The sequence below is a fragment of the Coturnix japonica genome, unplaced genomic scaffold (genome assembly GCF_054131305.1).
Source record: "Coturnix japonica strain WE unplaced genomic scaffold, WE-NBRP24 Scf049, whole genome shotgun sequence".
Classification (NCBI taxonomy): Eukaryota; Metazoa; Chordata; class Aves; order Galliformes; family Phasianidae; genus Coturnix; species Coturnix japonica.
Genome location: NW_028188952.1, coordinates 1,941,064 through 1,961,549, shown reverse-complemented (window position 1 = coordinate 1,961,549; position 20,486 = coordinate 1,941,064). Strand labels below are relative to the sequence as shown.

General features: G+C 57.3%; 3 protein-coding genes across 13 annotated transcripts; all 3 read left to right on the top strand.

Moving 5' to 3' along the window:
* The first annotated feature begins 287 nt into the window (after positions 1-287).
* On the top strand, positions 288-1,345 carry HCRT (hypocretin neuropeptide precursor). The gene is made up of 2 exons (XM_015885654.3): positions 288-356; positions 791-1,345. Exons 1-2 carry the CDS (start codon positions 336-338, stop codon positions 1,214-1,216), a joined length of 447 nt encoding a protein of 148 aa, XP_015741140.1. The 5' UTR covers positions 288-335; the 3' UTR covers positions 1,217-1,345.
* A 29-nt stretch (positions 1,346-1,374) lies between these two features.
* KCNH4 (potassium voltage-gated channel subfamily H member 4) lies at positions 1,375-15,922 on the top strand. Of its 9 annotated transcripts, XM_085532382.1 has the most exons (16): positions 1,539-1,740; positions 3,785-4,018; positions 4,111-4,242; positions 4,518-4,645; positions 5,293-5,536; positions 5,656-5,813; positions 5,998-6,205; positions 6,329-6,523; positions 6,660-6,859; positions 7,127-7,376; positions 7,461-7,675; positions 8,452-8,499; positions 8,571-8,860; positions 8,946-9,052; positions 9,122-9,198; positions 9,272-9,907. In XM_085532382.1, exons 1-16 carry the CDS (start codon positions 1,665-1,667, stop codon positions 9,680-9,682), a joined length of 2,973 nt encoding a protein of 990 aa, XP_085388508.1. In that variant the 5' UTR covers positions 1,539-1,664; the 3' UTR covers positions 9,683-9,907. The 9 variants fall into 9 exon arrangements, with proteins under 9 accessions (XP_085388501.1, XP_085388508.1, XP_085388500.1 ...); XM_085532374.1 differs by having other exon boundaries at positions 9,122-10,038; XM_085532377.1 differs by lacking the exon at positions 9,122-9,198 and having other exon boundaries at positions 9,272-10,037.
* Positions 8,896-20,013, top strand: RAB5C (RAB5C, member RAS oncogene family). 3 transcript variants are annotated; one of them, XM_085532401.1, is made up of 6 exons: positions 8,896-9,052; positions 15,749-15,992; positions 17,038-17,189; positions 17,497-17,619; positions 18,378-18,471; positions 18,841-20,013. In XM_085532401.1, the coding sequence occupies exons 2-6, from the start codon at positions 15,827-15,829 to the stop codon at positions 18,954-18,956; spliced, it is 651 nt and encodes a 216-aa protein (XP_085388527.1). In that variant the 5' UTR covers positions 8,896-9,052; positions 15,749-15,826; the 3' UTR covers positions 18,957-20,013. The 3 variants fall into 3 exon arrangements, 2 of the variants coding, with proteins under 2 accessions (XP_085388527.1, XP_015741134.2); XR_014940780.1 differs by lacking the exon at positions 8,896-9,052 and adding an exon at positions 10,279-10,363 and having other exon boundaries at positions 17,497-17,859; positions 17,915-18,471; positions 18,841-19,560; XM_015885648.2 differs by lacking the exon at positions 8,896-9,052 and adding an exon at positions 10,279-10,363.
* The last annotated feature ends 473 nt before the right edge of the window (positions 20,014-20,486 follow it).

Sequence of the window (20,486 nt, the reverse complement as noted above, 5' to 3'; positions counted from 1 at the left end):
CTCCGGCTCTGACCTTCACGCGCCTTTGTGGGGCCGCGGGTCCCTCGGGTAATTATGGCTTCATTAGTGCCGCGCACCCCGGTCCCGCGCCGCACCCGCATAATACAGAGCCACAAATGAGGGGAAAGGCCTGACCGGTCTCCGAGCTACCGACAACAAAGAGCGCACATCTCCCGGAGACCGGACGGTATTTTTGGCAGCGCTATTGTGCGGGGCTGGGGGCCGGGAGGGGCCGCCCCTATAAAGCCCCGGTGTGCGGCTCGGGGCGGCCGCGCTCCTCAGCCCCAGCGGGACATGAGCCAGCACCGCTTGGCCACCTGAAGACACACAGAAGGATGGAGGTGCCCAATGCCAAGGTGGGGCTGGGGGTGGGCAGAGGAACTGCTGGGGTCTTGTGAGGGCTGGGCCGGTTCCCTTTTGAGCCGGGGGGTTTTGGTCGGGGGGGCTCGGCCCTGTGTGGGTGCGGGGCACACGCTGCATGGCGGCACCGTGCTTTGGCACGAGCCATGTGTGGGTGCTCCCAGTTCCTCCTGCAGCACTCAGCGATGAGGGGAGGGTGCTGGCTGTGTCAGCACAGGTAAGTGTTGGTGAATATACCTGCAGCCAACTCCTGCTCACAGTGTGTTTTTTAGGCTGGGTTTTGGGGGCAGGAGCGAATCTCCTTGGGGTCCCGTCTGTCCCTGGATGTGCCCCAGAGGGGTGATGCTGTGGGTGCTGCAGCAGTGGAGATGAGCAGGAAACCTGCAGGGTGGGGGCTGAGCCCTGCACCAACGCGGCCGTTCTCATGCAGCTGCAGCGATCCGCCTGCCTCCTGCTGCTGCTGCTGCTGCTCTGCTCCCTGGCCAGGGCCCGGCAGAGTCTGCCCGAGTGCTGCCGGCAGAAAACCTGCTCCTGCCGTATCTACGACCTCCTGCACGGCATGGGCAACCACGCCGCCGGCATCCTCACGCTGGGCAAGAGGAAGAGCATCCCGACAGCCTTCCAGAGCCGGCTGTACCGCCTGCTGCACGGCTCCAGCAACCACGCGGCGGGCATCCTCACCATGGGCAAACGCGAGGAGCGACCCGACGCCGCCTGCCGCGATGCGCTGAGCTGCGCAGCGGGCGCTCAGCAGGCGGCGACCCCGAGGGGAACTGCGGGCAGCCCCAGCGAGTGCCAGGAGCACGCGGAGAAGGACCTGACCAAGGGCTGGGGAACGGCAAAGAGCTTTTACTGAGATGGGCTGCGGGGTGGGGGGGGTCCGCGGGGGCTCGGTGTCAATGGCACTTCTAAATACCTCCTTGTGGCCCTGGCCAAGGCTGCTCGGCGTACTTGGCCTTTTACAATAAACGGTAGCCTGATGTCAGCCGGCCTCGTCCCTGCAGGAGCCCGGAGGGCTGTGGTCCTGCTGCCCGGCCCGAGGATGGATCCCGCCCCTCCCGGGGGTCGTTGCAGCCGGTACCGAGCGGGTCCCGGGGCAGAGCCGCGCGCAGCCGAACAGCTGCCGGTGCCCGTCGGTGCCGAGACCCCCCCGGTGCCCTGGGCGGGGCTGGGGGCGGAGCCGGAGCCCAGGGCGGGCCGGGCCGAGCCGGGATTACCCGCGCCGTTGGGGGCAGCACCTGCGGAGGGGTCCTGGGGCGGCGGTGTTCGGTCCCGCAGCCCGGGGTGGGCGGCCCGGAAGGACGATGCCAGTGATGAAGGGTCTGCTGGCTCCGCAGAACACCTTCCTGGACACCATCGCCACCCGCTTCGATGGAACACGTACGGCTGCGTCCCGGGACCGCGGCGGAGGGCGGGCAGAGGGAGGCGGTGCTGCTCGGGATGACTTCGAAGCCCCCTGGGCTGGGCGGGTCGCGGACTCCAAGCTGTCTGTCCCTCGGCCGGGCTTCATCTACCCCGCGACGTGCAGCCCTCGAGCCGGCCGCGAGTGTCCCGTCCCCCTGTCGGTGTCCCCGGGAGACCTTCCCGGGGCTGACGGGGGTCTCCGCGCCCTTCCTGCGCTGATTGCCCCTGGAGGGCGCCGGAGAGGCTCAGGGCTCACCGTGCGGATGGCAGGGACCCACTCTGCCCCAGCCCCAAATGTGCCCAGTGTGACAGCTGCATCCAGGTCAGGAGCCCCCCAGGGATGGGAGCAGGGTGTTGGGTACTACACTGGGAACCCCTGGCACTGCGGGGTGCCCTGGGATGGCCACGTAGCAGTGTTTGCCTCCTGTACCCGTGGCACATGGCTTTCTGGCCACCAACGTGGTTTGGAGCTCCAGAGCCTCGCTGTTGCGCGGTGCTGGCTGTCAGTCCCCAGCTCCTGGAGTGCAGGTGCTGGGCTCTGCCTGCCACAAGAGCATCTCATTTGCTTGCACTGGGTGATCTTAAAGGCCCCTTCCACCCCAAGCTATTGCATGGAGCTGCGTCCCTGGGAGATGTGGATTGCCACCTCTTGCTGTGCTGAGACTGCTCTGATGATGTTTGGAGCACGCCCACACTAACAGTTTGCCCCACAGAGTGAGGGTGACCAACAGCATCCTGTCTTTGATGGCTTGAACCCGCCCTACAGATGCTTTTAAACGGTGTCTGGCTTTGTGGGTTTGATGTGTTTCTTATCGGCTTTATCTGCCATGGAGAGGGGCTTTAGCTGCAGTGATATGTGGCACGACTTAACCCTTTCTCTCCCACACAGCTGCTGCCTAATAAGTCCTATATTGTTTGTCGAGGCAAGTCACCAGCACAGCAGGGCTGCAGTCCCCTTTGTGGCTGTGCCGCTCCCCAGTGAGAGCTTTTTTTTCTTTTCTAATAACACACCCTGGACACCACAGTAATCCCAGCTCCCCAGAGCAAAAATCTGGCCTTAGTCACAGCTATTTTTGCTTCTCCAAGCTAATCCGGGGTTGAGCTGTGCTGTGGTGGCCCAGCTGCACCTCCCATTGCACCAGGGCTGTGTGTGGCTTCCTGCTGCCCTTGCCCAGGCTGCTCTGTCCTGGCATGGCTTTGCACTGTAATCTGCTGTGGACCTCCCTCCCCTGTGCTGTGAAATGGGGCAGATGATGTTTTTCTGGGTGCTGGAGGTGTGGAACAGAGGGATGCTGGGCTGCAACCCTCGGGCTTTAGACTGCATCTGGATGGTGGCCCCCGTTCTGCCCTCAGTGGGTGTGAATGTGGACCCCACTGTCTGCGCATCCCACTTCCTTGCTGTCCTTGTGTACACCCTTCTCTGGGCTAAAGCACGAAGCCATCTGGCTGGCTGGCTCAGAGCCTGTGGCCAGCACTGTGCAGCTCTGGGGCTGTCCTGCAGGGCAGGGGTGATGCTGGGAGGCTGCAAACTCCTCAGTGCTGTGGCAGCCAAGGACGCTGCATTTCTACACACCCCCATCTTTCCCTGGCTTGGCCTGGGCTCAGTGGCATCACTCCCAGCCCTTTGATGGGGCAGGAGCCACAGGGGCTGGCACTGCCTGTCCACACTGACTGACTGCTAAGCTCCACACCCAGCAGGGAGGTGAGAGCAGCAGATGGTGAGGGGGAGGCACAGATCACCTCGTGTGGGATCGTGGCTCATTGCAAGGAGAGCCAGGGGCTACAGTGAGACCCTTCCCTTCTGTATGTGACAGTAACATAAAGATGGTAGTAAATATCCAAAAGGTTATTTACAGGGATGGGCCACGGTTTCCCTTGGTCTGCTGGTGCTTGGTGAGTGTGGGTCATGCAACCGTGTGCTGTGCAGACAGCAATGTATGGCCACTGCTCTGCTGGGGAGCAGAGGGGGAGCCCCCTAGAACAGCACCAAGCCCTCAGGGGCTGCCGTGTCTCCTTTCAGACAGCAATTTCATCCTGGCCAACGCTCAGGTCCGACGTGGCTTCCCCATTGTCTATTGCTCTGACGGCTTCTGTGACCTGACCGGCTTTGCCCGCACCGAGGTGATGCAGAAGAACTGCAGCTGCCGCTTCCTCTGTGGGGCTGAGACCAGCGAGCCCGTCCTGCAGCACATCGAGAAGGTGCTGGAGGGCAAACAGGAGCAGCAGGCCGAGGTCTGCTTCTACAAGAAGGGTGGTGAGTGGCACAGAGTGCAGGGCCCTGTGGGCAGCTCTGGACAGAGGGAGGGAAGGGACTGTCCTGCCTACCCTTTCCTCTCCTCCACACAGGAGCTGCTTTCTGGTGCCTGCTGGACATCATGCCCATCAAGAATGAGAAGGGGGAGGTGGTGCTCTTCCTCGTCTCCTTCAAGGACATCACAGAGAGCAGAGGCAAGAGCCATCCAAGTGACAGAAAGGAGGGTGAGCCGTGGTGGTGGGATGGGGATGGGATCCAAGGACCACAGCTCTGTGTCTGGTGGACACGTGGTGGGGGATTCCCAGCTCCAGCTGCTCCTGCCTGGCACTGTGTCCCATCTCAGTGCACTTGGAGGGACCCCAGGACCTTTCTGAGCTCCAAGAGGCTCCCAGGGGAGGGGGATGGGAGAAATGGGGCTCATTCCCACAGCTCTGGAGGTGAGGGCCCCCCCTGTGCCGCAGGGCAGCGCTCCCACTAAACCAGAGCATCATGTCTGCAGAGAAGCAGAGGAGCAAGAAACCTGGCAGCTCACACCTGCGGGCAGCACGGCGGCAGGGCCGGACGGTGCTGCACCGGCTCAGCAGACAGTTTGCACGGCGGGACCGCAGTGAGATGAAAATCAATCGGGTAAGAGCTGGGTGCACACAGAGCCCGGCATTGCCAGGGCGCCCCCCCCATGCCGTGCTCCTCGCTGTCCCTAAGGCACGGAAATGCCCTCGATCCCAGGCAGTCTGGTACGAAGTTGCTGGTAGGCAGCAGAGCAGAGGATGCTGTGGGGAAAGCAGAGCTTTGGGCAGCTCGTGCATGTTGACTCCTTTCTGCATGAGCTGTGGGGAAGCCCAGGTGCCCCAGGGAGTGTCGTTACCAGGCACTGGGTGTGTGAGCAGCGGTTCCCAGTAGTAGCACGTTGTGCCAGCTGCAGGGATGTGGGTGCAGCCAGCAGTGCTGAGCCTGGGAGGAAAGGGGCAGGAGAGGAAGCAATGCCATCAGTGACAGTGCAGAGGGTGGTGGTGGGCTCTGTCCACTGCATGTGAATTTGCACGTGAGGCTGTTCAAGGCAGCAGCTGGCACTGACAATGGATTGCTGTTAATAGCATTAGTGCAACATCAATTTATGGCCGTAATCGGTTACTCTGTGTCCAGCTTTGGGGTAATCTCAGTGCAGCTTGTGTGCTGCCCACCAGACAGCTGTGTCCATCACCATGGGCACCCCAGGGAAGGGGCCCTGCAGTGTGGGACCATTCCTGTGCCACCGCTGCCCTCTGCTCCCTCAGAATGTGTTTGAGAACAAACCCTCCGTCCCGGAGTACAAGGTGGCGTCGGTGCAGAAAGCCCACTTCATCCTGCTGCACTACAGCATCTTCAAGGCCCTGTGGGACTGGCTGATCCTGGTGGCCACTTTCTATGTGGCTGTTACTGTTCCCTACAACGTCTGCTTCACCAGCACAGAGGACAGCCTCTCAGCTGCACGCAGCACCATCGTCAGCGACATCGCAGTGGAGATGCTCTTCATCCTGGGTAGGTCTGTGCCCGGGATGAGCACCCACCTGGGGCACGAGGATGCCCTTGGCTGGGTCCCAGCCCAGCCCCCCAGCTGTAGTGGGGCACTCAGGGCTGCCATTCTCCCCCTGGGGCAGACATAATCCTGAATTTCCGGACGACATATGTGAGCCATTCAGGCCAGGTGGTGTACGAGCCCCACTCCATCTGCATCCATTATGTGGCCACCTGGTTCTTTGTGGACCTGATTGCTGCGCTTCCCTTTGACCTGCTCTACATCTTCAACGTGACTGTGGTGAGGGTGGGAAGAGGGGCTCTAAGGGGCTCTATGGCTGCACGGTGGGGAGCGCCCCCCAGCCCCTGCTGTAGCCCACGACTCTCCTGCAGTCACAGAGAGCAGAGGAGGGTCCCTGCCCCAGGGTGGGGAGGTGTGGGGGGGTCCTTCCCAGCTCTGCCAGGCTCACCCTCCTGCTCCTCAGACCTCGCTGGTTCATCTGCTGAAGACGGTGCGGCTGCTGCGGCTGCTGCGGCTGCTGCAGAAGTTGGACCGCTACTCGCAGTACAGCGCCATGGTGCTGACGCTGCTCATGTCCGTGTTCGCACTGCTGGCCCACTGGATGGCGTGCATCTGGTACATCATCGGCCGCAAGGAGATGGAGAGCAACGACCCGCTCACCTGGGACATCGGTGAGTGAGGGCACGGCACTTCTGGCCGGCTGCTGCCTGTGGAGCACAGCCAAGGAGGGGCTGTGGCTGTGCTGAGTGGTGGCTGCCCCTCGGTGAGCGCTGACCATGGGCTGTGCTTGGCAGGTTGGCTGCATGAGCTGGGCAAGAGGCTGGAGGCTCCCTACATCAACAACTCGGCGGGGGGGCCCTCCATCCGCAGCGCCTACATTGCCTCCCTCTACTTCACCCTCAGCAGCCTGACCAGCGTGGGCTTCGGCAACGTCTGCGCCAACACCGATGCCGAGAAGATCTTCTCCATCTGCACCATGCTCATTGGGGGTGAGGCGGGTACCCGGGCGGGGAGGAGGGGGGGGTGCAACTACATAACTGCATCCTTCAGCCCCACGGTGCCACGGAGCACAGCCCCTCTGGGCCCTGCCCCCTCTGTGGGCTGACACTGCCCCCCGGTCCTCAGCACTGATGCACGCCGTTGTCTTTGGCAACGTCACGGCCATCATCCAGCGCATGTACTCGCGCCGCTCGCTCTACCACACCCGCATGAAGGACCTCAAGGACTTCATCCGCGTGCACCGCCTGCCCCAGCAGCTCAAGCAGAGGATGCTGGAGTACTTCCAGACCACCTGGTCGGTGAACAACGGCATAGATGCGAATGAGGTAGGAGGGTTCAGCAGGGCTGGACCTGCCTCTTTCCTGCACCCAGGGCCAGTGACAGGAGTGCAGGCACATGTGTGTGTGCGCGTCTGTGTTCTGCTGGAGAGATCAGAGCTGTGTGCAGGAGCAGGGCAGGTTCCTGGCAGTGTGGGGCACACAGAGCAGTGTCAGCCTGTCCTGAGTTTGCCATGCAGAGAGGCCTGGCGATGCTCCCAGCCCTGCAGGGCGCAGGGATCCTCCATTCCCCCATCTCGGCTCCTCTCTCCCCAGCTGCTGCGTGACTTTCCTGACGAGCTCCGTGCCGACGTGGCCATGCACCTGAACAAGGACATCCTGCAGCTGCCCATCTTCAAGACCGCCAGCCGAGGCTGCTTGCGCTCCCTCTCACTGCACATTAAAACCTCATTCTGTGCTCCGGGCGAGTACCTGCTGCGGCAGGGCGATGCGCTGCAGGCCAACTACTTCGTCTGCTCCGGCTCCCTCGAAGTGCTGAGGGACAACGTGGTGTTGGCCATCCTGGGTGAGGGCCGACCCCACAGCACGTTGCTGCCCACCCGACACGGGCCTGGCACCACCATAGCCCCCACCCCATCCCCTCCTGCAGGCAAAGGGGATCTGATCGGCGCCGACCTGGCCAGCAGGGACCCGGTGATCAAAACCAACGCGGACGTGAAGGCGCTGACCTACTGCGACCTGCAGTACATCGGGCTGCGAGGGCTGCGGGAGGTGCTGCAGCTCTACCCCGAATATGCCAGCAAGTTCGCAGCAGACATCCACCAGGACCTCACCTTCAACCTGCAGGAGGGCAGCGAGATGGAGGTGGGTGCGTGTCCTCCCCCACAGGCCCTTTCCCGTCCTCACATCCCCAGGGCTGGGAGCAGGGCTGGGGCTCTGCGTGACCGGGATGGGGAGTTCATCTGCTCCGTTCTAGCACTCCCGAGGCTCCGTGGCTCTGCTGCCCCATGCAGGTAAGTCCCTGCAGCTTTTCTCAGCTCTTTCACCCAGGCACTTTCAAAGCTGAAGCAAGAGTGTCTGCAGCGGAGGAGGCTGAGGTGGATGAGGGGGCTTGGAAGTGGTGTGGACGGAGGTGGGGGAAGGCAGCTGGGACACGGCCCTGAGCAGGAGGAGGCCGAATTGAGTCATGCTGCTGAGGGGTCCCCTGCCCACCACCTCCCCTCTTCCTCTGCTCTGGAGCAGTGGAGGCTGCACCGTGTGCCCCCCGACATCCACCACTCCCAGGTCATAATGGAAGGTCGCTCCCTGCACCAAAGAGCTTTATTCCTCACTGGGGAAAGGTATGAACAAACCGAGGCGGGTGCAAGCGAAGTGTGTTGTGTCCTGCAGGAGCCCCGTGCTGCCCCTGGGAAGGTGGTGTCCTGACAGCAGGGTCTCGGCCGTGGCTCTGACTGAGTTCTGGGGTCCAGCACAGCACTGAGAGCAGCAGAGGACAGGAGTGGGCTGCGAGCCCCGGGGCCTGGCATGGAGCTGCGGGAATGCAGTTCGGGGCCGGAGTTTGGGCTACCCGGGGGCACCGAGGGCTGTGGCCCGACGTAGGAACATCTCTGCCCTCTGACGGCTCCAAATCTCTTTCGCAGGGGCTCGGCCGCTTCGCCCGCTCCCCGCGCCTCTCGCAGGCATCGCAGGTTCGTGCTGTAAGGTGCTGGGAGCCGCGGGGTGCGGGGAGCAGCACTGACCCCTCCACCGGCACCCGCAGCGCCCCTCGGACGGCGGCCCCGGCCCGGAGCAGCCCCTCCCCTGCATCGCGGAGGACGAGGAAGAGGCGGATGAGGTCTTCCAGCGATCGCCTCCCGCCGTCGCCCCCCGCGAACCGCTGCTGCCCCAACTCAGCGGCCCCGCGCGGCTCCACGGAGCTCCACGTGGAGACGAGCGCGGCGTCCCCACGGCGCGGACCCGGGGGGAGGCGGGGGGCGGCGGGGGCCGGAAGGCGGCTCGGCTCCTCTGCCCCTCCCTGCACGACCCCGGGCCCCTCGATTTCGGCCCCAGGTGAGATCGAGGGCTGCGCGTGTCCGGGAGGGGGCGGGGGTGGACGAGGCGAGGACGAGGTCGGGTCCTCACCGCCGCCCCGCAGGGTGGTGGACGGGATCGAAGACGACGGGGGGACCCGGGACGCGCGAACCTCCTGCTTCGGAGCGGCCCCTCGGCTGCGGGGCGGGTCCAGGGGCTCCCCGCCACCAGGTACGGCCGCGCCAAATGGCGGAGCGGGGAACGAGGGGATCCCGGCGACGTGCGCTGTCTGCCCGGCAGGGACTGCGGAGCGCGGCCCGGCGCTGTTGGCGGAGGTGGAGGCGGCGGAGCGCAGCATCGTGCGGCTGAGCCGGGAGGTGCGGGGCCGCCCGGGAGCGCGGGGCTCCCCCGTCCCGTCGGGGCTCACGCCGCTTTCCGTCCCCGTTGCAGATCGCCCACCTCAACCGCGAGGTTTCGCAGCTCAGCCGGGAGCTGCAGCGGGTGCTGGAGCTGCTCCAGGGCCGCCCGCCGCCCCCCGCGTGCCCCCGTCGCCCGCCCGGAGCCTCCTCGCCGCCCTCCCGGCCCCCGCCGGCCCCCGCCGCCTCCCGGGGCTCCTCCCCCGCCTGCAGCTGCGCTCCCTCCCGCAGTCGCTCCGTTCCCGCTCCGTCCGGCGCCCCGGGGTTGGGCTCGGAGGCTCCGCACCCTCCGTCCCCCGCCGCCCCCCAGCCCGCACCGCGCCCGTCCCGCCCCGTCCCTCAGTCCCCGACGCCTCCGCCCGCGGTTCCGCCCCGTTCCGCCCACTCGTTCCCGGGCTGCTCCGCCCGCGTCCGCCCGCAGCCCCGCTCCGGTTCGTCCAGCTGAGACGCGGCGGGACCCCCCGGCTCCGGATTCGCCTCGAGCGGCCGGTGCCGGGTTTATTCGATGCCGGTTTTGACACTCGTCGCATTACGGGGCTTCATATAAACCCGCCCCGGGGCCGCTCATCCCTCGGGCCGCTGTTGGGCGCCGGCCGCCCCCGGGCGATGCGGGGCTGGGGGGAACCGGGACCGGAACCGGCACCGTGCGGGACCAGCTGCCCCGCGCTGTTCTTCGCGTTCTTTTCGGACGGAATGGGAAATAAATGAGCGATTTGTGCAGCTCCGGGATGCGCCGCTGCTGGGGGCGATTGGGGGCAGATTTTGGGCTGTTTTGGGGCAGATTTGGGGGCACTGAAGGGATCTGGGGAGGTTTGGGGGGGGTTGTGTTGGGATGTGGCCGAGCTGCTCGGGGGGCGCTGCGGGGACACCTGGGGACTACAATTCCCATGGTGCTCTGCGAAAGACACGCATTACGTAGAGGAGCGCAGATCACGTGACGCAACGCGTCCATCAGGAGGCGGAGACACGAGGAGGCGGGACAAAGATGATTGACAGCCGCAGTTACCAGTGACATGCACGGTAGGAACGGAAGCGGTGGACGGGTCCGGAAGCGGAACGGGTAAAGGCGGAAGTGAGGGCCGGGGCCTGCGAGACGCACCCGCGGCGGGGAGCGGCCCTGCGGGCGGTGAGTGCGGGCGGATGGTTCGTTGAGCTGCGGGGTGAGCCGAGTGAGGCCGGCGGGGCTCCAGGCCGCTGCTCGGCCCGGTGTGTGCGCTGTGTGCGCTGTGTGCTGTCCGTGCTGTCCCGTATCGCTCGGGCCCGGCTCACGGACGGTCCGCCCGGTGGGGATGGATGGGGTGGGGTCGGGGCGGTCGGTCCCCGGCTGCTGCTTGTTGCGGTCGCTCTGTGCTGCGGTGGGTGCAGCGGGTCCTGGGCGTGGCCTGAACGGACAGTGCGGCTTTGTGTGCTGCCAGTAGTTGCTGTAGAGCTCAGACCTGTTGGGTTGATGCTGCTGCTGGGAAGCGCCGTGTGTGTGGTGGAATTCAGGGTGGTGGCAGCACCGTGTGTGTTAATGGCAGCACCGTGTGTGTTAATGGCAGCACCGTGTGTGTTAATGGCAGCACCGTGTGTGTTAATGGCAGCACCGTGTGTGTTAATGGCAGCACCGTGTGTGTTAATGGCAGCACCGTGTGTGTTAATGGCAGCACCTGACTGTGAGCAGCCTGCACAGGGAGCTGTGGCCCTTCCCTTGTTGCTGTGTGTGGCTGTTGGAGCTCTGACCTTGATGGTTTCCAAATGTGTAAGGAAATGAGAGGGCAGAGTGCACTGAGACGCTGTTTTAAGTCTCATGTGGAACAAGTTGCATCTACTATTCTTAGTTTTTTGTCTGGGGGCTTTCCAGATGCTCAAGCTGCCCTGCTTATAGAACAACACCTCACGTAGTGCAGTGCTGGAGTCTTGAATGGTGTTTGTAGGCTGCTGCAGGGCAATGTTGGCCTTAATGCCCTCCTGGAATGAGAACAGCAGGTAAAGCTGGAGTCTGTACAGACCTCTAAGGTTAGAAAAGCCATGTTTGGCTTCAGTAACTGTGTCTCAACAGGATGCCCCAACAGTCAAGTGCTTTCATAGCAGGTCTACCTCTACAGGCAGTTTTTCCCACTGAGATACCATAGGCCAATTCAAACTCTGTTCATTTTAAGATAAGGGACCTGCACTGCCTGGCACTAGGGCTGTTGAAGTCAGGCTTTAATACCCCATAGGGTGAGGGAGCAAGATAAAATGGAAGTCCTGGGGAAGGGAGAGCAGTATGGGGGCAGCTAGCTCAGTAGGTGGATGTGGTCAAGTCAAACACTTACCTGGTTTTACTGTGGACAGACTTGGATTTGGGTCACTTTGCTGTAACAGTGAAGCCAGTGATGGATTGGACACTGTCTGAAACAAAAGCTGAGTAACAGTCTGGTTCTGTGAGCTCAGCCAGTCCTCGAGGTGTGGAAGAGCAGTGATGAGAAGTGAAATTGTTGTCATCGCAGCAAAGCTCTGCATGTAAAGGAGGGGTCATCAGGTCACACATCTCCTTAGGTGGGGGAAGAGCAGTGCCAAGTCTTTCCAGACACAGGAAGTAAAATGGAAACGCTTCTAATGAAGTGGGTGTAGCCTGAAGTATTTTGGTCAGCGTGCTTAGAAGAAGGGAATGGCAGAGTCAGCACTTTCCTTCCCCTGGGATATGAAGTTTGAAGTTCTCTTATGCAAGTTCTGTGAAATTGTCAGTAACTATGAACACGTTCCATCTGCCAACCAGAAACAGCACGGCTTCCTGGAAGTGGCGTTATGGGGAATAGTAACGCTCTGTCTTAATTCTGATGTGAATGCTGGCTTCCCCTGAAGCACGGGAATGAACTACTGGAGTAGTCCTACATAAACAGATAAGGAAACACCAGCTTTCATGTTTGCTTTGATATGGTAGCGCTCCAAAAAAGGAGCCACTGGAGGCAGGAGATCTTTGTGCAGTCTGGGAAAGATATAATGAAGGTCACCGAGTCTCTTGGGGTGAAGATGGCTGTTTTCTGTGCTGCGTTGTTAACAGTCGTGCCTTTTTCAGCAAGGAGCAGGTGCTGTCTATGGGTGAATGCTGCTGGATTTCTGGCCGAAAGGAAGTTGAGCCTTTTGAGAGCGTGCTGCACAGTGCAGTGTATGGAATGGGAGCTATGGGAACCTTGCTTGTAGGGTTACAAACTTAGTTCAATTTTGAGTTGGTCCGCACAGTATCTGGAGTGTCGTTAACCTGGCAGTGCATCAGCTGCTGGACATAGGGCAGAGTTCTTGCAGTGTTGAGAATGGATGCAGGCAATACCTGCGGGAGGGGGGTTAACATGGGAGCAGGGGGTTCTGGTACCTGGGATGTGGGACCTTGTTCCATACAGCCAGTGAGAAGCTTATATAAAATGAATCGATAGAAGTTGTGTGCTGCAATTTATGTCTCTCTAACATTTGCTCGGAAGCTGCCGCCTCTCATCCTGCTGCTTTTAAAGCAGTCTTTACAAGTGTGCTGTTTCCATGGCTTGACTGAAGCTGTACTGGAAGCTCACTTGCTTGGGTCTCCATTGTGCTGATCTGGAACGAGCTCACTTGCTGTGTCAGCAGGTGGGGATGTGGGGGCCATGGTCACCTGTAGGTCCAAATGCTTTCCCGAAGCACGAGGAAGGGCAGGAGCACAGCACCTCAGCCTGCCCTAATTGCACGTTTCTCCCTTCAGCCCGTGGTGATCTAATAGCACACTAACTGCAGTTTTGAAAGCAATTAGTCATGCTATTCTGCAGAATTAAAACCCCCACTGGATTAGGCATGGAGCTTCTTTGTAGTGCCCGTGTGGCCAGCGTGGCAGTAACTCTTGCTGCTTATGCTCATTCAGCTGTCTGAGCATTAAAAGCTCTGCCTCCAAAGGTGGTATATAAGTGTAATACCTTTGCATCTCAGGAGATGCTTTCGGGAACTTTTGCTAAGGGATAATTGCTGAACATCTTTGGAGGAGGATGAGAGACCCTGGTGGAAGGACTGAGGGATATGAGCACCCCGAGGCTCTGTGCCTGAGAACCAGCTGTGTGACAGTGCTGCGTGGGGGGGAGGGAGTCAGGGTTAATCTTTGCTATTGCTTTAACGCAGTGGAACAGCTGCACTGCCCAGCTGGGAATATTAAAGGGGTTTGAGGCGGCTTTCTTAAATGGATTTGAAATCACAGCTTGAGTTTGCTCGCGCTTTGCCCCTGCAGGATGTTCTGTGTGTTCTGTGCATGTGGCTTAGGATTGCCTGAAGCTTGCAAAAGTTGGAGTGAGATCCTAGAGATGTTGCTTGGGTTCCAGAGCTGAGGTAACTAGTTTCTGTTGTGCATATGGGCTGAGTCACTTGGATGAAGAAAAAGGACAGTTTTCAATAGAAAGTCCTATTCAAAAAAAAGGAAATAAAAAGCCAGAGAAGCAGTTTTATAGCTGACTGCTTCAGTGTTAGAATTTGGCTCTGCAGCTCCCTTTGACTGTAGAGCTGCACCTCTGGATGGTCACAGCAGCTGCAGTCCTTGCCTCATCTTCCAGTGAGCTCTCTTGGCTGTTCTGGTTTCCTTTCCTGACAGACTCAGAGCAACTTGCTTAGTTCAAGTGCTGTCATCTGGCACATGGGGCTTAATCTCAGCCTTAACAGAAGTTTTCCTCGTGGTTCAGTGTTCTGCCTTGAGTTGAGCCTTGAGCCCTTTGGCCCAGGTCAGCCCTCAGCCGGACTGCTGTGCTCAGTGTTTTTGAAGATGGCTCTTAGTATACATTGCATTGACATGTTGAGGAGGTCGGGCACAGCGTGCTGTGTGGGTCGGGGTGGTGAGCCCATACATGGGGCTGGGTGGTAGGTGAAGCAAAACCACTCGGTACCTTCAGGGCTGCCTTTGCCAAGGAATTCATGTAATGCCGTCAGCTGTTTAACAAGATAAATATTTCACTGGGGTTTTTTGTCTGAGTATATTGGTCGTAAGCCAACAAATCTGCACTGATGTTATTTGTAACACAGCAGAGAGAAGAAACGATCCTCTGGTAACTTGATTCTTCTGTGAGCTGGACGTAGACCTGCTTGCTCAATTCTGTCTGAATTCATGGTAAAATGAACCGAAGTCCCTGAAATATAGGTCATGCCAAGACCTGAGGATGTCAACAGGCTCATTTCCTTGCTCTGGGAATCACCCCTATCGTGTTTCAGGAGGTCATAACTCAACTGAGGCATGATTCACGTGGCTTTTAATGTGCAGATAGTTGGTCTGAAATGGTGACAGAGCTTACCAGTCTGCTGATAGACCGTCCTGGTAAATGAATACAAGGTTAAGCAAGCAAAAGCTGCTGCTTTGCAGTCTTGAGTTAGAGAAGGAACTCTGCATTCTCTGGAGCTTTTGCTCTGAAGCGTGGCTCATAGGACACTGTTCATTTGGGTGCTGTTTGCTGGGTTCACTCTGAGCAAGAAGGTGTTTCCTTGGGGCTCAGGATTTGTTGTGGGGGAAACTGCCCATCAGGGTCTTTGTTTGCTGCTTGTCTTTGTCAAGAAACTTGGGCTGCGAGAGAGTTGAAGGGAAAATGGTGATACAGATGATACAGAGCAGATGCAATCGGTTGTAGCATTTGTCATTGACAGGAAGTGGGAGTCGTGTTGAATACAGGAAATCTGCTGAAATCTGTGAAACTGCGCTTGGAACATTATCTGCTCACAGCTGAGAACAGGAATACGGGTCATTGTGGTTAATGGGAGGCACTGAGCCTTCGCTCAGGGTTATCAGTGGATGTAGAACAGCTTGTCTCGCTCTTTGTGCAGTGCTTCTGCACGACACTGGAGATTTGGTGCTGCTGCTGCTGTGTGTAGGTGCTGCCCCTGCTTTCTGATAAGTCAGTCTAGACTTCTGATAATTACCTGCAGTGCTGGTGGGGCAGCTGTCAGCTCCTCTGTGCTTCTGCAGGTCTGGGGTGGCCTTGAGGACTGCTCAGAGATGCGGTGTTTAATAGCTTTGTACAAGGGCCTTTACAGTTCTGAACATAACAACTTGCTCTTGTGATCTGGAGGAGTGAGTCAGTGCTGCTGTCCATAATGGATTACATAGGGCACACAAACACCTCTATTCTGTTGGCAGCCTGAAGCTGCTACGTGGTGAACTCGAGAGAGGAGGAAGGACTTAAAGCTCAATTTCAGTTACTTCCAATGAACTGAACAGTGTTTTAATGGACAGGGCTCTAATAACCTGACTGGCACACTGGCTGTTTTCTACTTGCCTTGCCCTAGTGAGGTGTGCGGTGGAAGTGCTGGAGGGCCCGGTGGGGAGGGAGCTCATATCAAACCCCTGCTCTGAGGAGGCTCACGCAACTTCAGATGCTGTGGGAGCTGCTGACTGATAGGAACTGGCTGATGTGCTGCAGTGCTTGCAGCCAGTAACCTTCCTCAGTGGGAAGGAGCAGCAGCTGTCTGTGCTGATAGAGGCTGTGGGTCAAAACCACCTCTGGAACTGGTAGGGCTGCTCCGGGAGCGTGTCACTAACTCTGGCCTCCTCTTCCAGTTGCAACCTGCCTCCAGGTGGATCCAGTGCAGAACCTGCAGCATCCTTAACTCTTGGCACTCCTGCACTTAGGCCACAATGGCAGGTCGAGGTGGAGCTGCTCGACCGAATGGACCAGCTGCTGGAAACAAAATCTGTCAGTTCAAACTCGTCCTGCTGGGAGAGTCGGCAGTGGGGAAATCCAGCCTTGTTCTGCGCTTCGTGAAGGGGCAGTTCCATGAGTACCAGGAGAGCACGATTGGAGGTGAGTGCCAACTCCAGATGCTGATGGTTAAAAGATGCCGGCCTTGCTAATGCAGCCCAGGAGTATCAGGAGCATTAATGGCTATTTCAGTCTGGTCTGGGCTTTTTGCTATAAATAGTCAAGCAGCTAATGCTTTAACTCTTGGTCTGCAGTTTGTTAGTGTGGAGATCAGTGCACCAGCGAACACTGCTATGGCAACCACGAGTGCTCTGCCTCTCAGGCGTCTTCCAATGTTTGAATTCCTATTTCTAATTAGATCTGAGGCATTCAGCTTAGTTTATGGCTTCAATGATGTTTTCTGACCAGGACCTGGGATATCAGGCTTGTTTGTAGCTTGACAAAATAAACTACTTCCACATCTCTTTCAGGCCTAGCTGTTCTTTAGCTTAAAATAGTCAGTGTGGAGTCACCAATCAAAGGTCAGTCAGCACCCAGCCTTCTGAGTGGTAATGTGAGGAGATGTGCACTGAGAGGCTTCATCTGCCCCTGTAGTGACCCATACAGGAAGCAGGGCAGCTTACAGACAGGCAGGGCTTAATGCTTTGCCACAGGGGGCTGTGAGTGATCTGCTGTTCTACCTCAGGCCATGTTCAAGCCTGGCTGTATTAGAACTGAAATGAAAGTATGGCGTTATTCTCGCTGGAACAAATAACTGGTTTCTAGGCCAAGGAGTGCAGTGTAACTGGGCTGACTGCAGTGCTTTGGCACTGAGGCACTCTGTGAAGCTAATCCTCGGGATGCTGCAGCTGTATTGTGTGGTCTGGGTGGTGACCCCTGGGGGTGGGTAGCAGTGTAATGGCAGGCTGCTTGCTGGGTGCTCGGAGCCACCTTTCTGTTGGCAGCCTGCTGCCTGGTGGCTCTCTGGTTCCCTCACATAAGTAGCTTGTAACACAGCAGAGCTGTGACTTGCACACCAGGTGGCAGTGTGCTGGCCTGGCTGGGGCTTCTGCCAGCTCTTGTGCAAAAGCAGAACTGCTCTGAGCTGCTGGCTCTTGCTGGAGGAGCTCTCCAGCTGGAGACAAGGCAAACATCTCTTCTCTTTCAGCTGCCTTCCTAACGCAGACAGTTTGTCTGGATGACACAACGGTGAAGTTTGAAATATGGGACACGGCGGGACAGGAGCGGTATCACAGCCTGGCACCCATGTACTACCGAGGTGCTCAGGCAGCCATTGTTGTCTACGACATCACTAACACAGTGAGTACTGCACCAGGGCCTGAAGTGTCTGCTGGGAGGGAGGCATCTGCACTTATATCTGATGCTTCTCTGTTCCATGGGAGAGTTCTGGGATTAGGGCTGCTGCAGATGTCTGCCTGCAGGTACTGAGTTTCTTAAACTCGCCACTTCCTTGTTTCTGATCAAGGCTGTCTAAGCTGATAAAGAATCCTGCTACAAAGTGCTGTAGAAGCAGAATGCTTCTTACAGGAAAGACTTGTTCTAATCATATCTTCATTGTGCATTATTAAGAGGCTGCCTTTCCTGACTGCCTCCTGTTTACTTCCAGGACACATTTGTACGAGCCAAGAACTGGGTGAAAGAGTTGCAGAGGCAGGCCAGCCCCAATATTGTAATTGCACTAGCAGGAAACAAGGCAGACCTTGCTACCAAGAGAGCTGTGGATTTCCAGGTAAGTGGGAATGTGGTTCAGCTGCTACCTGAGCAGCCGGGAAAGCAGCTCTCTGATCAGCTCTAGGAGATATCCATGTCAAAAGTACTCTAAGGAGAAAGTGTGGAAGTTAACATCAGTGCTGCTGAGGACCCCAGGGTGCCCCTTGAAGCCTGCCTTCCCCCTGTAGGTTTGTCACAATACTTGTAGCTCTTGTTGGTAACAGTTATGAGTTAAGTTACAAAGGCCCATAGGGAGCAAGTTTGTATTATCAGTCTCTACTGCTGTCTTACTTATCAGGGTCTGTCTTCAGCAGTGTATGAAATGGCATCTTTTAGATAAGACACCTGAAGCTTGTTTTCTAGTCTTCACAACTCTTACCTGAAGTTGTCTGAGGCAGATTTCGTAGTAGAAGCTTTTATCTCAAAGACCTCTGCACGGGACTGCTTGCAGCACATTGAGGTGTGTTAAACTCCCAGCTAACCAAAGTACAAGGTGTTAAGTTGCTTGAGACATAGTGTCCACATGTAGCTCACAAACAACCTGTGCTGCTGTATCCTGGCTCTGATGCTGGCACCTCAGCCATGTGCTCCTATCAGTACTGCACGTCTATCAGCTGTCCTGGCCAGGCAGGACTTGGGCTGGGGTGGAAGTGCCCAGTTTGGGCTGGGCAGAGGCTGTCTTCAGTGTTTAGTAATGCCAGCAAGTGGAGTATGCGGAGCCTGCACGTGCCTCCTCCTGGCAGGATGCCTTTATCACTCTAATGTTATTGTTTCTAGGATGCACAAACATATGCAGATGACAACAGCTTGCTGTTCATGGAGACATCGGCAAAGACAGCAATGAATGTGAATGAAATCTTCATGGCAATAGGTAAGTGTGGTGTGAAAGGGCTGCCTGGAGGAGCTCTGAGCACTGGCAGTACAGCCCACTGAAAACCACAGGATCTGTGTCAGCTGGGTTCTGGAGGCTCTTACTGGAGTTTATGTGTGACCAGGTTGTTAGACCTGTGTGTGTGGTCACCCAGGTAGTGCAAACCTTGTTCCCTCTCTCCCTTTATCTGGAGTGAATGAGGGTGGAGCAGAATTGGTGACAGCTAAAAGCAGGTTTAATGTACGTGTGCTGCCAGCAGTGTCCTGAGAGCTGGAGGCTGGAGCAGAGCTGAGCTCAGCATGTGGTCTGCAGTGGGGAGGAGGCTGGCCTCTATAAGAGCGACCTGCTGATACCTTGCTTCTTTCCTAGCCAAGAAACTGCCAAAAAATGAACCCCAGAATGCTCCAGGTGGTCCGGGCAGGAATCGGGTGGTCGACCTTCAGGAGAGCAGTCAGCCCAGCAGGAGCCAGTGCTGCAGCAATTGAGCAGCTGATCTCGCCCGACGGAGCCCTCGAAGGACGTGACTGGAATCCACGCTAACAATCGCACTTACCGTAGAGCAGCTGCTGCCGGTGGCTGCTGTGATTTCTCCATCCCTTTCTGATCATAGGCTGGAGGGAGTTCTTCCACCTGCACCTTTCTGTACAAATACTAATTCAATTCTAAGTCTTAAGTCACTTTTTTAATATATGAACTTCTGCTCTTCCCTCTTCCTGGTGGTGGTGGATGCACGACCTGGTGTCTGCCCAGCCAGCTCATCCCTCCCCACGGGTGAGGGCCAGCAGCACCCAGGTCCCACAGTACTGTAGTTCACTATTGGAAACAAAGGGATATTGAGACTAGACAGCCTTGTTTAAAGTTACCCACGTGTAAAAGCTGAGGCGAATACCAGTATGATATGCCTAGAACAACCACTAAACTGTAGCATTATAGTGACAAACTCCGGCTCTTCAGCCACTTATTGACCAAATCAATTATGAGTATTTTGGGGTGGGGCAGAGGGAAGAAAAACTGATTTCTTCTGTATTTTGTATTGTATGTTTCTTCATGTAACCAATCAGTATCTTGTCAATATAGAACATACAACTAGCTGCCTGTTGTCTTCATTTGTGTTGGACTCTCGCATGCCAACTTCTTTTCTCTCTGGTTCTGTCATACTGCACTCATCCTGTTGCAACTTTTGCAAAAAAAAGAAAAAGAGAATCTTGTATAGAAAATTGTCTTTTTTTGATGGTTGTGATGCCACGAATGTTAACCCCACCCTGGTGTGAATACACGTGGTTTACTGATGTACAGAAGTGGGGCAGGGGAAACCTCGGGTGACCTGTCAGTGAAAACTGTGTATTGCAAAAGCCTGTAATCCCACACGGTGTGAAGGGAGGTATTAAAATGGCTTCTCTTGCCAGACTCTAACTGATGTTGGCTGCTGCCTAGTGCCTAATGCAGTGTCTTATGCATACTGGTATTTAAGAGGAACTGTCAAGCTACTCTTCATCACAAACTTCAGTTTTGTGTGATTAAAGGAAAATTTTTATAAACCTACCACGATCAACAATGTTCGTGTTTCTTAACAAGCAGGAGGGGAGCGGAGTGGAGCAGAACATAACAGGCATGGTGAGGCCCAGCTCTGCAAGGTGAGGGAGGGATTCCCGCATGGAGCTGCAGAGAGCCCCTGTCTGTTGTTATGAGGAGCTGGAGCTGGTTTGCTGGCTCATCACAGTGTGCAGCAGCATGACTGAGGTAAACAGTGAGAACTGCTCATCACCGCACTTCTGGGCTAACTAGCTATAGCAGAAGCTGAGGAGAGGTGGGAGGAGCAGTATGCATAGGAATGGGGAGTTGACACGACAGCTGGGTGAACTTAGAGATAGTGTGCTCAAATATTGGTCAGCAAATGCCTCTAGTATCTAAAGATGCTAATGTCACGTTTCTGTGTGGCTGTTCATGTGCTGGAGGAGCTCAGAACCCTCATGAGATGTCAGAGATCCCATCGCTTCCAGGATGGTTTGCTGGTG

Bases quoted from the DNA above. Each gene is read 5' to 3' on its own strand.
- HCRT (XM_015885654.3), top strand. From the start codon at position 336: ATGGAGGTGCCCAATGCCAAG. The intron at 357-790 runs GTGGGGCTGGGG...GTTCTCATGCAG, and splicing joins TGGAGGTGCCCAATGCCAAG to CTGCAGCGATCCGCCTGCCT.
- RAB5C (XM_085532401.1), top strand. From the start codon at position 15,827: ATGGCAGGTCGAGGTGGAGCTGCTCGACCGAATGGACCAGCTGCTGGA. The intron at 17,190-17,496 runs GTGAGTACTGCA...GTTTACTTCCAG, and splicing joins TCTACGACATCACTAACACA to GACACATTTGTACGAGCCAA. The intron at 18,472-18,840 runs GTAAGTGTGGTG...CTTCTTTCCTAG, and splicing joins TGAAATCTTCATGGCAATAG to CCAAGAAACTGCCAAAAAAT.
- KCNH4 (XM_085532375.1), top strand. From the start codon at position 1,665: ATGCCAGTGATGAAGGGTCTGCTGGCTCCGCAGAACACCTTCCTGGAC. The intron at 6,206-6,328 runs GTGAGTGAGGGC...TGTGCTTGGCAG, and splicing joins CCCGCTCACCTGGGACATCG to GTTGGCTGCATGAGCTGGGC. The intron at 9,053-9,121 runs GTACGGCCGCGC...TCTGCCCGGCAG, and splicing joins CAGGGGCTCCCCGCCACCAG to GGACTGCGGAGCGCGGCCCG.